The sequence below is a fragment of the Cyprinus carpio genome, chromosome A13, assembly GCF_018340385.1.
Source record: "Cyprinus carpio isolate SPL01 chromosome A13, ASM1834038v1, whole genome shotgun sequence".
Classification (NCBI taxonomy): Eukaryota; Metazoa; Chordata; class Actinopteri; order Cypriniformes; family Cyprinidae; genus Cyprinus; species Cyprinus carpio.
In genome coordinates, this window is record NC_056584.1 from 8,699,070 (window position 1) to 8,717,417 (window position 18,348).

The following is an 18,348-nucleotide window of genomic DNA, read 5'->3' on the forward strand; positions in this document are numbered from 1 at the left end:
TAAAGTGCCACTTGAAAGTTTGTGAACCTTTTAGAATTTTCTATATTTCTGCGTAAATATGACCCAAAACTTAATCAGACTTTCGCACAAGTCTTGAAAGAAGACAAAGAGAACCCAATCAAACAAGTGATACAAAAATATGTTCTTTGTCATTTATTTATTCAGGAAAATGAATTGCAAAGGAACCCTGGGTAACTAAGCAACTAATGGCCTTTATCACGTTGGCTAATGTTAATGTTCATGAGTCCACAATAAGAAGACTGGTGCATCCAAAAAGAACACTGCTGCCAATCTGCAGTTTGCTAAATATCATATGGACAAACCAGAGGGCTACTGAAGAAATGTTTTGTGGACAGATTAGACCAAAATATAACTTTTTGGTTTAAATGAGCAGCATTATGTTTGAAGAAAAGAACACCAGCATAAGAACATTATCCATTTGTTTGTTTTGGGTTCTCTTTGGGTACTTTCAGGACTTTCAGAAATTTTGATTGTGTTTTGAGGCATATTTATGGAAAAATATAGAAAATTCTAAAGGGTTCACAAAATTTCAAGCAGCACTGTAAATATATATATATATAGCATATGTAATATCTAAAGGGTTCACAAAATTTCAAGCAGCACTGTAAATATATATATATAGCATTAAAAGCAGCAGTAAGAGCCAACAATACACAAGCTCACTCGTGTATGTTTGACCTCTCTCCATCTTCCTTGCCTGCTCCGAAGCCCTCATCTCTTTGCCGAGACAAAGCACTCTTGTTTTCAGACCACAAATCATCCCGCTGTGGACACTTCATGCTGTCCTTTGGATAATTGTGGATGAAAACAGCCCCCTACATTCTCACCTTGGGATGTAGTGGCCCCATCATGCTGCTTATTAACGATTTTACACGGTGAGTCACGGCTCCAGGCCTGTCAGTACACCAGTAATATTTACTGTCTGACACATGGGCTGTAGGGGGAGAGATTGGGAAGGAGGCGGAGGGGTGGGGGGCGGACGGGCTGATTACAACCATCCACCTGACAGTGTCCTCATCCCTGAATCCTTCCGCAAATATACTGGTAAGAACAACTCGGGTGCTGCCGTAAGGCTGCTTATTATGAATTAAAGCGTAACATTATTGAAATGCAGAGAGGTGTTCAGAGGTTCGTTTCATCAGAGCTGAAGCTACAACAATCAAAGTCGAAGAGGTCGGGCGTAGATGGGCATTTTCCCACATGAATACATTCGAGCACATTCAAGTGGCCATTATGGGCCATTTAGCAAATCAATAAGCACTAAAATCAAAAACAATTTTCTGGGTGGATTGTCAGTGGAGTAAATGAAAGTGAGAAATTTCTAATATTGAACACTTAACAATCAATGTGTTGCACACTTGATGGGGTTTGTTTTCAACAAGACAATTTTTCCAAACTATTATTCAAGTCAAAGTCACCCCTCGGATCCATCTGCCGTCACCTCTATTGACTCAAAACGGCATCTCTACTGGAGTCCTTCACGTGTCTCAGACGGACAGCAGAGGAGGAGTAGCTGTCACCGTGGCAACAGACCCCCGTCCGTGGTGACCCCCCTCGAGTCACATTCAACATCATCTTTAGGAGCCCTCCAAGGCCCCGGCTCGGCCGTGATAATAGTTTCCATGACGATGCGGCATGCTCAGTGCATCAGTGCCAGCTCAGATAAACAGTGATCCTTTACAAAAACAAGAAGGTCATTACGGCAGCTTGTCAAATCAATGCTGAGAGTGTCCCGGCTGATTAAGCCATCCTCTCTCAGCTCTGACACCGTGTCAATAGTGCCGCGCCGTCTGAGCACGGCCAGATGATTGGAGTGAAATGCCCATCAGTCAGAGAGCTGAGCCGGACTAATGATTCCCTGTGCTGCCTATTAGAGCTACATGACAACTCAATCCTGCACTAGAGAGAGAGAGAGACACGAGAGAGAAGAGCGAAAGGAAAACAGTGACCTTGTTGCATTACTTGAAGCTGAATTAAATTGGCAGCAGCAGTTAATCTTTACCTGAGGCGATTAACAGAATTTAAGAGGAACAACAAAAGCATGGCGCATTTGCCATTTTGGCTTTCTCTTACTGACATTTTGATTTCCTTCTCCATCCATTCTTCCGGAAGATGATGATTTATCATTAAGGGAACAGGAGAGAGGGGAGGATCATCTACATCATAAATCGCTAGCATAAAATATGCTCTCTGTTCGCTCTTTTAATTTGTTTTAGCATGGCCCTGTGGTGAGATGTGTGTAAGCCTCATCCAATTGATTTATCCATTTTGTCAGCTGGGATTCATCCCCCTGTACCCCGCTGGTGACTGCAATGCTGAGCTGGTGGAGTCGACTGGTGACGGGCAAATGTGCGCGATCAGATGAAATCGCACGGCATTAAGCGCTCTCGCTTGGGAGCTGCCTAATTGCTTAGTGTTAATAGAACACACAAACTCACTAATCTTGATTTACTTTTTATCAGACAAGAAGACTAAGATTGAGCATGCACACAAAAGTCAATGGTCTCCTGCAATATCGAAAAAGAAGTCTTCAGGCAGGTTGAACTGTTCTGGAAATTAAATAAGACAACTTAACCACTGATTTCTAGTTGTGTCCTCTTTTGGAAGACCAAACAAAGTACTTTCACTTTCAAAATGAAAGGCACAGCATCTCCACAACAAGGCGGTGGCAGCAACAATACTACAGCGAGAATCAAAGTTACGCCTTCTTTCTGTGTGTGAAAATTCGGGCGGTGTTATGCAAATCTCCCCACACAGAGATGTAGACATGTGGGGGCGTGTTTAAATGAGGTGTTTTAGGGGGGCGTGGACGACTCTTAACTTTTATAAAGAATATCTCTTTGGGTTTGAGACTTTAGTCTTTGCAACTTTAGGGATCTCATCTATTCACGAACAGTTGTAACACTCCAAAGAGAAAGGAAAACGGGAAATTGCATCATATGACCCCTTTAATTGGGATTTATCTACCAATGGAACATCCACACGCTTGAGAGATTTCACATGAAATACGCTCAAAACAAAGATGATGATGATGATATATAAATTAAGGCAAGCTGTTATTTATACACGCCTGCTCTATCATTTGCTAATATTACAAGGTTTCACTCAGCGAAGACTAGGAGGAAAATCATGACGAATTTAACATGACATCAAAAATCGCCTCTCCTCTCAACAAACGTTTGTTAGCAATGGTCAATCAAGCTCTTTCTCCACATGCATTAGTCTGCCTGTCTACATGTGAAACAGCAGAGAGAAAACAAATCCACAGGGAGTAATGTAATTGTCTTGTAGAGCAAGCTTTCCTCAGTACAAAAAACAATCTGAAGAGAAAATCTGCAAGGCGTGTGTGTGTCCAAATCTCTCCCTAACAGTGCCATGTCATTAATAATATGTTATTGAGAAAACACTAACACACACTTCAGCATGGAAAGAAATCCATTACCTTGATTTCTCTCTGCAGCTTCACCCTGCAACGTGTGAGATTTACAACAACATTAATTGTCACTGCATGCATGAAGATAAATGAGAGGAAATGTCATATCAGTAAAGAAAAATAAATGAGTCTGTATCGAAAACATCAAACTTACTCTACCATAAAATTACCAAAGGTGAAGAAACACCTTTAGTGTTGACAGATGGGATGATTTTGTCTGAATGATGTCCATATGTCCATGTTTAAAACTGAGGACAGTATTACACTATTAGCTGCTACTGACCAGATTCATGAAGCATCCTTTTTTTCTTCTAATATTTTTCTAATTTCTCATTTTTCTAATGAAAAAAAAAAAAATAAATAAATTAAATAAATAAATAATTATATAAATGGTAATTTTGGGAATTTTTAGGCTGTTTCGGTTATTTGAGACTGTTGTTTTTTAGTTCATGCAATAGAAGTCAATGTTCATTTTAAAAACTGAATTACAGAGTAATATTACACAGAAACAAACCACTAGTTTATGCTTCTCTGAGGAATCAACATACAGATTACTTTAAGTTATCTCTGCACATTAAGCTATATAACTACATTAACTACATTATATACATTATTTTAAAATAAGAAAAAACTGTCTTAAAGGTCAACCATTTTTTAATTTTAATTTATACAAAATAACTTTTTAGATTTTAATTTTTTTTTTTCTCGGATAATTTAATCAATTCATTAACATCTTACACAATCAAGATCTTACACGTTCACTGGTTTTGTGATGTCTTCCCTTCCTTCCCTGCTATGAAAATGTAAGAAAAAGACAATATTTCCACCACCGTCTCCTGGACGCTTTGATTTTCAAGTCAAGCACATAAAATAACGGCTTAAGGCCTAAATATAGTGAGGCTTCAACAAAGTGTAAATCAAAAGGCCTGAAGAATGAAGACAAAAGGTCGAAGTACAATATAAATTTGGTCCATCATTCAAAATACACGATAAGAAATCTCTTTTATCAACTTGGGGGAAAAGTAAAAAAATTAAATAAAATAAAAAAATCAAACCTCCAGCTGAACCAGATCACCTGCCAAATCTCACCATGGCAGCTATTTTACATATGGACAGCTTCATTTAAGATGTGAGTAGCTTAGCGAGATCATTTGCTGTACCCGAGCAAGGCCTTTAGCTTTAAAGCATTGCAAATAATGTCCGACGGCACATAGTATACAGAGCAGTTTCAGCTCACCTTCGAGCTGTAAAGCTGATTTACAGCCACATGTTATTATTTAGTATTATTCATCCTGCTGTCGGTTGCACACTGGAGGTTAATAGAAATGCCAGCGTGTTCACTGATTTACTTAGTAAAATTTTCATTCCAAGGTTGGGTCTGAGTGATTGGACACTGACTGAGGAAGGAGGGGGCTCATGCATTATGTAGAGCTGGCTGATGTGACCTTGAGCCATCACAGCCCGGGCTATATATTACAGCTGCGGCCATCCATCCCACACCAAAGATGTATTTAACATCCGATGTATTTAACAGGGTTTTACACAACATCACTGATGCTTTGCATGAGTTGAGCTCCTTTTATTTGGTCATCCATTTCAAGAGCGGTTTAACAACAATGAATGGGAAGCCATTTACAACAGCCCCACCGCCATTTGATTCACCTCAGACAGACAATTAATAACGGCAAAGCCACTGATACAGTGAGAAAGTGGAAGCCATAAACATTTATTATATGTTCACTAAGACAGTAATAGTGTAGATGGACTTCCATGAATCCCAATGTTAATCAGGCATATATCTGTCATTTAACGTGACCAAATAAAGACAAATATTAAATAGCCTGTCATCGATTGTGATGGCATGATAGATGTAAATATTTGAATAGCATTGCCTTGTAGAGTATGTTGGCTCATGTAGTTTGTGCAGTAATGTATGTATTCTGGGAAACATTTGCTTTGACTGTGGAGATCAGATAGACCAGCATTTTCCCACAGAAGAAGTGGTGTTGGATCAATACGCTGCATGTTAGTAAGGCTTTGGCAACCTTTAACATAACGAGCCAAATTGATTTATCTAATGCCCTCCATATTTTGAAATTACATTAGCGTGTAATCTTGTCTAGGACCCGACCATGACATTTAAAGCACACACAAACACACGGCCCTAATGGTGTGTTCATTATTTAATAAAACAGAAGAAAAAAGAATTAGTATTTCTTCTACACTTGAAAGTACAGGTCATCCTCTCTTTCGATGCTTAAAGAGAAATAATTATGTTGGAAATGATGGCGACGCTTGCTGATAAAGGAAATGATAAGGGAACACCATTCTCTTTTTAAAGCTCAAGGTCCATTCGAATATAATTGGTAGAGGAATTATTTATGACATTAATTGCCACATTATCGACTGCCTGTCAACTCTCGTGGCAGTTCGTCCATCTTTCTTACCGGCGCTCGCAAGCTCAGCCTAAAGCAGACTGACAAGCTAATTACACCATCTTCCCCTTCCATGACAAATGCTACTCATCTGAAACCGTGCCGGAAATAAAGCTCTTTCTCTCCCCGCCTGCCCTTTTCCCTCTCCCTTCTGCCCGGGCTAATATCTCCTCGTGTCTGTCGTAAAGGATGGAGCTGTGAGCTTTTGGAGAGCGATCTGCTCCCTGTTTCACCTCTCACTCATTCAGTTAGCATACGCTCTCAGCACACAGCTGTCAATCACACGCGGCACGCATTCTCATTTGCATTCGCAGACGTCAGTCATTCAGAGAGAACAGCCTAATAACTGATGACTACAGATGATTTCCCATCGCTGCTTTGACGGGCATCCGTGCTGACTGTTGTGTAGTAGTGCTGTGCTGCTCTGATACAGCTCTGGGCTTTTTTTTACGAAACTCAGTAAACTACATACTGTATACGGACCAGACATTGTACACTGTCCAATCTACTGCCACTTTAGCTGTTAAATATCATATACACCAGATTTTCATTGTCTATATTTATTACTTTACATAAAAAGTAATCCAAAATGTTGATTACTTTTTTTTTTCTTTTGGATAATTCTGTCAAAAGATAAATACTAGATACTAGGTATTAATAATGGACATTGTAAAGCATTATATCTTTTCATAAATAATTATAGCCAAAGTTACAATTCATTATAATATTTGCAGATTCCTTTTAATGCATTACACTTTTTGAAGGTATAACAATGAAGTTTCTTTTTATTGTATTATTTTTTTTTAGGTTTTAATATTTAATAGTTATTGTTATATTGTTTCTGCAATAATGACCACTTACGCATGTCAATAACGTGGATTGTTTGAAAAATTGTCAACCACGATCATTTCCACCTATTGTATTACATTATCAACTTTAAATGGTTTACTGTATGCATGAAATCTAGATACAGTTAAATTCTAACATAATGTGCTCTTACTATGTTACAAATGTGTTATTACTGTACGACTTTCACTTTTTTTCAACTTAAGCATGTCAATAATGTGCATTGATTCAAAACTTGAAACCATGTTCCATTAGCATCTTGTCAAACTGAGATAATCTTTTCATTCATGTCATGTTCATTTAGTTCCCACCCTTTCCATTTGTTTTCTCTGGGCCCATATCCCTGCGTTCTTCTAGCGAGAAGCCCTGCGAGCATGGAGTCCCAGGTCAGAGGCTACCGGTTGCTCTCCACTTCTCACACCTTAATTAGTCCCTGCCACACGCCTCTCCCAAACTCTCTCCCGAACACACGTGTGTGTGTGTGTGTGTGTCAGCATATGTCTTCCCGCTGCACTTCCGCCCGCCTTCTAATGCTGTTTATATTTGCGGAGCTGCTTGAGATGAGGCCCTGACGAGGATGGGAACTGACACTCACCAAACTCGGTATGTCCCCAAGCCAGCTCAAGCGGCTCGGGTGCTGTCAATTCCGGCTACATCAGCGGCAGTGGCTCAATGGCAGCGTCTCTGACACATGTCACAAAGTTTTAAATGTCTGTTCTTTTCATGGGGATGGTTGGGTGAGCCAGCCAGGGAAGAGATGACATTTTGTGTGGTTAGGGGGGGACTTGTTGTGGCTCCTTCTTGCTGCCTCCACCAGCTGTCAGTGCCACTTTTCTCAGAACATATCACAACACCGACAAATAAACCTTGTCATTTAGAAACGCCCGCACTAGTGACCATGCTCTCCAGCAGGCATGGTCTCATAGGGCCGAAGACACAAATGTACTGTATACACACACACACACTAAACAACCCACACACACATTAAGTACAATATTCCCATTGCATCGTGTCCCTCTCAGACACTGAAACACACACTTGGACCGACATGTGCATAAGGCACAGACGCACACAACCTGTGACCCACAGTCAAACCCACACAGCCGGTGCACACCAAATCATTGCACTGGGCTATCTGTGACCTTTCCCTGCGTGTGCTGCTCCGGGTACACATGCTTTCTTTCACATCCAAAACTACGTCTCTCATTTGCTGGGCTAATTTGGATGGCATACTTGGGAGGCCATTTAACACACGGCAATTAAGCAAGATGAGGCCAGGCAAAATTATGCCATTAATAATGAATGTTCACAAGGAAAAATAAAAACAAATAAGGTTCAGACATTTAAAAATAATACTAATAGTAACATATTAGTTCTAATATATGCAGTTCCCCGGTTGTTTAAATATTAAAAGAACACTAGATTGTCATCCAGTTTTTTCCAAGCTATTTTATTTAGTTCGTTTTTGCTTATGACAGTGGATAGCACATGCTTATTTAATCAAAATGGTAATCAAAAAAATACTTCATGATTATGGTATTATATTTTTTACAATTATAGTATATTACATGCAATAATTGCAGTACATACAGTAATAGACTACCCATTATATTTTCATTACATACATGCATATTTTTCATTTCATTTCATTTATACAGATTTTTTAATGTATTATTTATAATTTTATTCAGCTATACATTTTTTTTAAGTGCAAATACTACGTAGTCTTTTAAATCAAAATGAAGTCATCAAAACAATATGTATAATAATTATTTTATGATTAAAAAATAGTTTTAGATGGACACTTTTACATGTCATGCCAACTACCCATATAAAAAGATAGATTCATACAACAGTCAAACTAATAAAAAATCCCAATTCATTTAAAATCTTTAAAACAAGTTTAAATCTTTTGCATTTTCTTGTTTAAGATATAAACTTGTGTTTGCTGTGGATCTTTGGCTAGTCTCATGCAGATGTCAGTGCATAAACTCTAAAACTTTAAATATGGAATGTAATAAAAAAAAGTAAGGCAAAATAAATTGGATGCACATAAAACATGTATCACCCTCAACTCAATGGAGTTGATGTTTCAAATGTTTGCTAAATTATTTGGCCACTGCTAATAAACTTTGTATCCAAAGCATAGCAAAGGACATTATGGATTTTTTTTAATTGATTTTTTTTTTAAACATGAAAAGAAATCATTAAAATAATGTGAATAGGTCCGAGAGAAAAAAAAAAAAAACGCATGAGGAATCCATCAAAAAGACTGGAGAAAGTTGTTGACTCCCCCCTCACACACACATACATCAACCTCCTCCTTTTCACTGCCAGGGCTGCTGTCTGTCTTTGCTCTCTCCCTCCAAAGAAAGAATGAAATAAAGCAAAGCTCATTACCTCTTTCTTTCACAGCTCCTCCAGGCTCCGGCACTGCAACAACTGCCCCCGCAACACACAAACTTCACACACGACATGCACATACACCTCGCAAACATACACATGCTGCAGAGTCAGGAGCCTGTGAGGGCCTCGCAGCTGCACTTCTGAAAGGACTCATGCTGAAGACATTCAATAAAGCTTTGGATCATTAAAACATAATAACAGATGAAATATGAAAGCAAACTGTTTAAAAAAAAAAAAACTTGCCTGGCATGCCTTTTATTTTTAAAGCTTAAAAAGGCTGATAAATTTAAACAAACACTAAATTAAATTGTTTAAATTTATTAGTCTTTTTAACTTTTTTTTTTTTTTTTACAAACTCAAAGTGACATCCTGCCTATGGTAATGTACGGAAAATGACATGGTTACAAAACCATGTAATAAGCCTAACTTTTAATGATGGCTAAAGTTTAGAAATCCAGCAAAAGCGACACTTTTCCTCCGATCTTTCTCTTTAACTTTAGCTTTGACTTTGAGAGGAGCTCATCCTGGGCTTCCGTGTGGGCAGCCCGAAGCCTCAGGTGGGACCTTTGACCTGGGGAGAGCAGCAGTTGGACCAGGCAATCCATCATGGTGCCGCGGCTGTCAGGACGAGCGCTCGGCCGTGTGTGTGTCTGTCACCGCGGCAGCTTAAAGGCAATCATGTCAATCTGGATGGCACTGCTCAGACGGAGCGAGAGCGATGGGAGATGGCAGGGAAGGCACACTCAGCAGACGGCACTAGAGGGCTAGGTTTGGCTGCTTAAAATGTGTGTGGAAACATGTATATTTATAATAATATGCGCAGGATATCTTTGTACAGCCCCCTCATGTGTCTATCCACTGACCCGTCTGTCAGTCAGAGCTGGTCATTGCGGATGAATCGATTGCCCTCTGAGTGCTTGCCGTAGTAGACATAACGGCACTTGGTGAAAACCCCTGAAAGAAAGAGAGAAGAGCATGTCAAAATGACATTTAACTACAACATCAATGTCAAACCGACTTCATGTATATTCTGAGCTGAAACACTGAGATACTGTTACCCTCAAGTTGAAATATTGTGATTATAATAAAAATATTAATAGCACATTAACTATTATTTTCAGTTTGATGTTTAAATATCATCTAATTGTATGAGAAGTGATTATGAAAAAATATTCAACTTCATAACTTGCACACAACAGAAGTCCACCATCATTCATGTTATTTTATCACCAATACACTTTTGTTAATTGTTTATATTGATTTAGTTTAGAAGTGCATCTATAGACATACACACACACACAGTCAGTTTATATTTTTTTTGTTTACCTTCAACATTTCACACATTATCACAGCTGATTTGCTATAGTTTAGAAAATGTAAAAAAAAATGGGACAAGTCCCATAGAGTGTAACTGTCAGAATAAATTAATCTTGATAATTTCCGATAACACTTAAGCAAAACATGGTCAGGTCAAAGTGTCTGAATAATTTTTGGCCCCGAATTTTGATCAGTTTTACTGATAGTCCACTATGAAGAATTTTTGTGTATAATATGTCACAGTTTACTTTATTTTGCTATCCTCACTTACATAAATGAACTAAAGTGTTCTGCACCCACTAGTAAAAAATATAAAAAATTATATTGGGTGATCTTAAGTTTTATGCATTGACTGTATACACACACACACACACACACACACACACACACACATAATGTATACACTCACACACACACACACTGAATATAATTGCTTTTTAATATACTGCAGTACTTTGTGGTAAAATAGTGATAAATATTAATTTCTTCCTTTATATCTTCATATTGGGTTAAAACAAGAGCTATTTAATAACGTATTTTAAAAATTGCATTTATTATTTTTACACATTAAAAATCTGAACTAAAGTGTCCTGCACCCACTAGTAAAAAATATCAAAAATTATATTGGGTGTATAGATAGATCGATAAAAAGATCGATATATTGATTTTTTATATAGTTATAGATGTGTTGTTTTTATGAATCTATGAACAACACTTTTTATTTATTTTTTTACAGTTCTCTGTTACTGTTTATCCATCAGAAAGTGGTTTGTCAGTAAAGTACACACTGCTGCAAAAAAAAAAAAGGAAAAAAAGCTGCAAAAAAAAAAAAGTGATGGTTTGAAAATGTGTCTCCAGAATCTGTCATTTCTCACTCAAATTTCTGGCATGAAAGGTGTGTCGGGGGAGACAGTGCATCCGTCTAAAGTCTGAGAACACCAGAGAGACAACATTTAGCCTGAGGGCTTTGTCTAGACAATAACAAGCCAAGAGATTGCTTTCTTCAGAGAGAGAGAGAGACAGAGAGAGAGAGAGAGAGAGAGAGAGAGAAACACACAGAGAGAGAGAGAGACAGAGAGAGAGAGAGAGAGAGAGAGAGAGAGAGAGTGAGATAGAGAGAGACACAGAGAGAGAGGAGAGAGAGAGAGAGAGAGAGAGAGAGAGAGAGAGAGGGGGGGAGGGAGGGAGGAGAGATGAAAAGACAGTAAGGGTGAAGATCAACAGTGAGCTCATCGTACTGATTCACTGATCAACAGTGTTTGATAATGTGAGCATTAGCTTCATTCATTGACCAGACACTCTGACGGAGTGTGTAAGAGACACTGTGACAGAGCGTTAACACTCCTACAGGACAAGAACACACATGACTGTTTTAATATGATCCACTGTGAGAAGCTGCCACTCACTGCTGTAGAGCCTCTCCACTCATTCATTAAAACAAAGGAATGTTATGATAGAAAAGAGCAATACAGACGGAATTTGCTTATGTCTACTTACAGTGTATCAATACAGGCCTTATCAAGTAGTGCTGCAGTAAACACTACAATGATGCTACCACAAGAAAATACTACATTAATACTAATTTTTGATATATAACATGATAATTAATATTTTTGGATATATAACATGATGATTAATAATATTCCTGCATCATATTTTTTTTACACAAGGTACTACACAGAATTTATAAAAACAAGATATTACTATTTTTTCAAAGTTTGAGTGGTTGCTAGGACAATGCTAGGTTGCTAAGGTGTTTGGGTGGTTGCTAGGGTGCTCTGGGTGGTCCCTAAGATGTTGTTAGATGGCTGCTAGGATGCTGCTAGACAGTTGCTAAGGTGTTCTAAGGAGCATTTGTTGCTAGGTAGTTGTTGCTGTGGTATTCCAGGTGTTAGTAATTGGGGTGGTAGTAATTGAGAAGTAAAAGATATGAAATTGCTAGGCATTTGCTAGAGTGTTCTGTGTGGTTGCTAGGGTGTTGCAAGGAAGCTGCTAGTTATGCCTGGCAGGTCACTAAGTTGTTGTTAGATGGTTGCTAGGACATTGTTAACAGTTGCTAAGGTGTTCGGAAAATTTCTCAGCATGTTGCTAGGTAGTTGCTGCTTTGATATTCTATGTGGTAGCAAAGGCATTGCTAGGCAGTTGCTAGGGCGTTGCTAGGGATGTATGGGTGGTCCCTAAGATGATATCATATGATGTTGCTTGGCAAGGTTTTTCTAAGTATTTGAGTGGTGCCTAAGATGTTACTAGACAGCTGTAAACGTGTTAGTGGTGTTGCTATGGTGCTCAACCAAAATAATCATCATCAAGCAGTGACTAATGCAACATTAGTTACGATTAATGAGGCTTTCTCCTCGCGAGCTTTGAGACTGGTCATAACTCATTGAGAGTGAGACTCCGTTCACTTCTCTCATACATCAACAATATACGTCCTGGCAAAACATATGCCAGAGTTAGGAAGAAGAACGCAGCGCTTGTATTGTTTACATCTTCCTTCTGCATGGCTGAAAATGTTAGTCGAGTGTGAGGCCTATATGTGATGTGTGGAGACAGCCCAGTCTGAGTGTGTTAAAGACAGGATCATCCTGACATGCCAGAGACAGAGAGACAGAGGGAGAGAAATAGAGGTGCTTGATGGATGTGGCAGACTGCAGCTAGGTGTCAGCACTTTAGTAAATGAGGCAAGGACAAGTGGCGTTAATGCTGTCAATGATCTCCTGACAGGAAAACAGATACCATGCTCGCCGCCGTTTTTAAATAGACATCAAGTACATTAATGACAAAAAAGGGCAGGCTTCAAACAAAGCGTCTGAGTGATGGGCGAGCTGTGGCAGTGCTCCGAGCGCGCAACTAACATAATCTGAAAAGACACTGTCAGAGCCGCAGAGAGATGGGCCGCGGAATCGCACGCACTGACAGTGAACAGAGATGAGGACAGAGATACTGGTGCCATATTAGTGCCAAGCATATTCCAACACCAGTCTGGATGCTAACCGAATCTGACACTTTCCTTCTCCCTTTGCTTCAAAGTAGCCGCTCCTCCCCTTCCCCCGCTGCGAGCGATAGGGAACCAGCCTTCTCTGACGTGTCACTCCAGTCCCGCGCTCTCCTTCCTCGGCGAGTTAGTGGCGGGCCAGCTCGTGTCAGACCGCAGGCCCGGGGACAAACTCAGTCAATCTAAATTTGGACTTTTGTAGCCGAGCGACGCTCATTTTCCTTGCCATCCTCGCGAGTTGAGGTGATCCAAACTGTGAAGTGAGAGGAGATGTCTGTTCGCATCAGATCAGATGTCTGCGCCTGTGTCAGCACCCCCTTGCTCTGTGGACGGGTGTGTGTGGGGGGGGTGCAGCGGACAGCTCTGCCAGCGCAAGTACTTGTTCTGAGGGGGAGACAGGGTTTTTGCACTCCAGCTGCTGCAGTTGCCCTGGGGATCGAGGTACCGCCGCTGGATCCCTGTATGCTCATTCTGACTATCAGAGCACTGATTTGAGAGAAGATTCTTGTACACTTCACCTCACCAGAGTATAAGACTAGCACCCAAATGCAGCACAATCATTTTAAATGCTGTAGCACCCCTTCAGTGAGAGTGAGAGCGATCACAGAGCACCAGCAAACATATTCATGGGTCAATGATGTCTGGAACTTCAAAAATGCATTTCATAAAGAAAAAGACTTCAATAAACTGCTTCTATGATAAACATGCTTTCATGGATTTCAAGTCCAGAACATATTTTTGGTAAGACTTAAAGGCGTAGTTTTTTGGGTGAACTATTTTTTCTAACTCTCAATTTTGTCTAAACTTTTAAGCTTTCCCAAACCTGTATTCATCTTTATTTCATCTGTTGATCACAAAAGAAGATATTCTGAACAATGTTGGTAACAAAACAGTAGGAAAAATTAAACAAAACAAAAAAATACTATGGAAGACAATGGCTACCAGCAGTTGTTTAATTATCAACATTCTCCAAAATATCTTCTTTTGTGTTCAGCAGACAAAATAAATTCATACAGGTCTGGAACAACATGAGGGTGAGTTGGTGTAACTGTAATAAAGAAAAATGTCTTGTTATATTGTTATAGGCATGATATAGTTTCTTGAAAAAAGTAAAACTGTTATGTTATATTGTTATAGGCATGATATAGTTTCTATATATATATATATATATATATATATATACACATACATACAAACATTATAACATTTTTTACTTTTATATATATACAACTAAATAATTCTACACATTACACACACACATACACACACACACAAGTTAAGCAAGTGTACACAAGGTTCCCTGTCTAGTATGTATTTTAAAGGGTTTCCAGAACATACATATATATATATACAGTTATTACACACACACAAACACTTTGGGGGAAGTACTTAAATATTTCAAAAACAAAATAATTCTAAATTAATTTTGATACATTTCAGTTAAGTTAAGCAAGTGTATTCAAGGTGGAAGGAAATATTTTAAAGATTTTTACAGTTACACCATAACATTTTAAAGTTATTAAATTGTTACTTATGTTATGTTAATAAATATTACTGTATAAAGTAATGAAAAAAATATATACATGCATACACACACACACACACACACACACACACACACACACACACACACACATTCTCCTCATCATTTCAGGCATTTTTATTAGTCATTGACCCTACATATGAGCGCCTGGAACTGTGTCTGAAGGTTTAAATCTAGTGATAGAGAATGCACATGATTAATAAAGTGTGGCTCAGTTCAGTGTCTGGTGACGACTGGAGCTGTAATATTGACCTGAAGCAGCATGACTGCTTCCTCACATGTTCAAGTGCTTAAAGCAGCGGTGTGCAAATGGCACAGGTCTGGGAGATGTTCATCCTTTCCCCCTGCAGGCTGACTTCTTTAAACAAACCTCTGTGGGGAACAGAGAGAGGAAAACACACATGGGCCTGCCAGGGATGGGGGAGCATGTTTAGCGTAAACTGGCAGCTAGGGTGATGCGTGATATAATACAGCCCACTGCAAATTTTGCACACTGCAGCCAACTTCCACAGCTGGACACTCCACTTATTACATGAGAGAGAGAGAAAGAAAAAAAAGGAAGCTAGAGACAAAGGCAGGAGAAAAGGTAAAATGCAGAAGCAGCTATTTCTTACATAACCTGTTAGTAGTAAGGAGAGTCCAACTTGAACCCATGGGGATGGCTGATGAGCTGATAGCTAATATGAAAAAACACTGTGTCAGGGCCTGGCCTTCACTTTATTCCAGACACTCACACACAGCCATTACAGTGACAGATTAAAAAATTTTTCGGGAAGCTAATGTTTCCATGCTGCATATTCTGGCAGGGGAAAGGTTGAAAGCATTGTTCCCATCCTGTCATACCTGGTTTTTGGAGAGGAGGTTGTCTTCATGCAAGATCGAGGCACACTCACAGCTTATTACAACACAACAAGAGCCCTCCACAGCCTCTCCATGGCCTGCTATCACAGCGCCTGACGTCTTGGAAATCTGCTGTCTTTGCTTTCCTTCCTCTGGCAGAACTCCAGTGAAATTATAATAGCCAACATTTATCACACCGCCACTTAAAAAGTGTCAGGAGGAGCAATGTGAAAAATGCATAAGACTTACACACAATACAAGCTTGTTTTACTACTAGCACTACAACTAGTTCAGGTACTAGTTACAGGTTTCCTGCACCTCTGCAGTGTCACCACTGAATCTAAATTACCAGGAAAAATGCATCATTTTAGTAAAGTGTTATGATACAGAAAGCTAAGGTGATGCAAAACAACACAAAGATAACAAATAGACAACATGCCTATCATATGCCTTACATTAACAGTGTTTTCAAAATCAAATGTAAAACTTTTTTCAGTCATTGACAGATAAAATTAACCATGTTCATACAAAACAAACCCATACAATTTGAAAACAAATCATGTATTGTCTATCATATGCCGTACATATATAGTCTAGGGCACACATTCAACCGAGAAAAAAAAAAAAAAAAAAAAAAAAAAAAAAAAAAAAAAAAAAAAAAAAAAAAAGATGATTTTGTCTAGTAAAATACTAGTGAAATGTATATTGTGTCACCAAACTACCAACAGAAAAAAAATACAAATACTGGGACTCTTGTTTTGAAATGTCTATGTTTTTACTACTTTTAAAAGATGAGTGAGATAAAATATGTACTTTTACATTCGTCTACAACATATTGCAATATAAAAACAAAGTAAACATGGTCATAATTCATCAACAGTTAATAAGCAATCATTTGGCATAAACATGCAGCCTTTATTGATTGTGAACTGCTCTGAAAGTATGTGGCTTTAGAATGTGCAACAGCATAGCATTTTTCCTTTGAATGTGCAGCACTCACATTTATATTAATAAAATCATAGCCCTTTTGAAATTCAATAATCACTTTAGGCCCAAAATTCCATGCACAAAATTAAGGACCTGTTAAAATAATATTTAAGATATTTTATAGCCTTAAAATTTGATTAAACAATTTAAAACATAAGGCCATGATAAAGCAAACACAAAGGAAAAACAGTTCTTCAGTGCACAAATCTCAGCCAGGTGTTTTAATAAATCAAACTACTCACAAACTCAGAAGTAATGATCTTAAAAAAATATTATTTTATCTGTAAAACATTTTAATGAGGAAAATTACACTAAAAAGATGTAGAAACTACTTTTTTTTTTAATCCTTCTGCGAGCTCCTTCTGCGAATCTGCTGAGCTCTTCTAAACAAGGAAAAACTAATTCATCAACTGGCCGCTCAAGTGATCTGCATACTCTTTTCGAAGGCCATCAATATGTCAAGGAAAGACAAATCCGAAGGATGTTAAGGATGCTCTTAACATCAAGGTTATCTATATCTCCTCTGCTCCCTCTTTCTCAGTGTTTTCCTGTGCTCTCCCTGTAACCTGTGCTCTCATCAGCCCTGCAATCAATCAGGGTAATAATGTTGTGTGAAAAAATCAATTAACAATGCAATTAAACTTTCCTTATTATCTCACAAGCTTGCAATAATACCTGAAGGGAAGACGGACGGACATCCGTGAGAGTGCACGAGGGTGAGTTATGGCTGTGAGCAGCTGTAGCCGAGAGCTTGTGCTATTATATGAGCCTCAATATATCTGCCTGAGACCCTCTATCAGGCTGCAGCAACATCCTGTGATGGAGTCCTCATTATCTGGCCTAAAACAACTGCTTCTGACCTACAGCTGTTGGGCTAATAAGTAATCAGGTTATGTTTTTCAGGTAATGCATTACTTGTCAAATTTACACTACAATGCATCCAAGTGCTTCAGTGGAATTTAGCTGTATGCGCTATTTGTACCGAAAAAAAAAAAAAAAAAAATCACTGGCTTGGCTAATATAAACTTGACTGAATATATATATATATTTTTTTTTTCTAATGTTTTTTTTTTTGTCCCCCCTGCATTTGTGATTCTTGCGCAAATACACTTATGTTGCAATAAAAGGTCAAGAGGTACATTTGTATTGGATGCAAACTATTGCTGCGTCTGAATTGCATACTTCCCTACTATATAGTATGCAAATATAGTATGTAGTAGTGAGGTGCCTAGCTATGACAGTAGGTAAAAAGTAACTGAATGACCTACTACAGTACTTCCGGACGGATTCTGAAGTGCACATTTTATGGACATGAGGAACTGGGAGAGGATTTATGGATGGCAGTGAAGCAACGCAACTGACGCATGTTAGTAATATGACAGTAACAACATGGTGAATGTAGTATGTCTGAATTTCTGTCCATTAAAATTCTAAATGTAGTACCTACTCAGACAGTAGGCTACCTAAACTTCAGATGCACAATTTGTCTAGGTATAAACTCTTTTCCACAGCAAAGAATATAGTA

General features: G+C 38.6%; 1 protein-coding gene across 2 annotated transcripts in view; it reads right to left on the bottom strand.

Annotated features, from left to right (window-relative positions):
- Positions 1-6,953: 6,953 nt before the first annotated feature.
- Positions 6,954-18,348, bottom strand: part of lrmda (leucine rich melanocyte differentiation associated) — a 257,283-nt gene continuing 245,888 nt past the window's right edge. Inside the window, exon 6 of one of the 2 annotated variants that reach the window (XM_042768637.1) lies at positions 6,954-10,095. In XM_042768637.1, coding sequence (XP_042624571.1) covers positions 10,012-10,095 — 84 coding nt within the window. In that variant the 3' untranslated portion in view covers positions 6,954-10,011. The remainder of the gene's footprint in view (positions 10,096-18,348) is intronic. The other variant, XM_042768636.1, reaches the window with a different exon arrangement.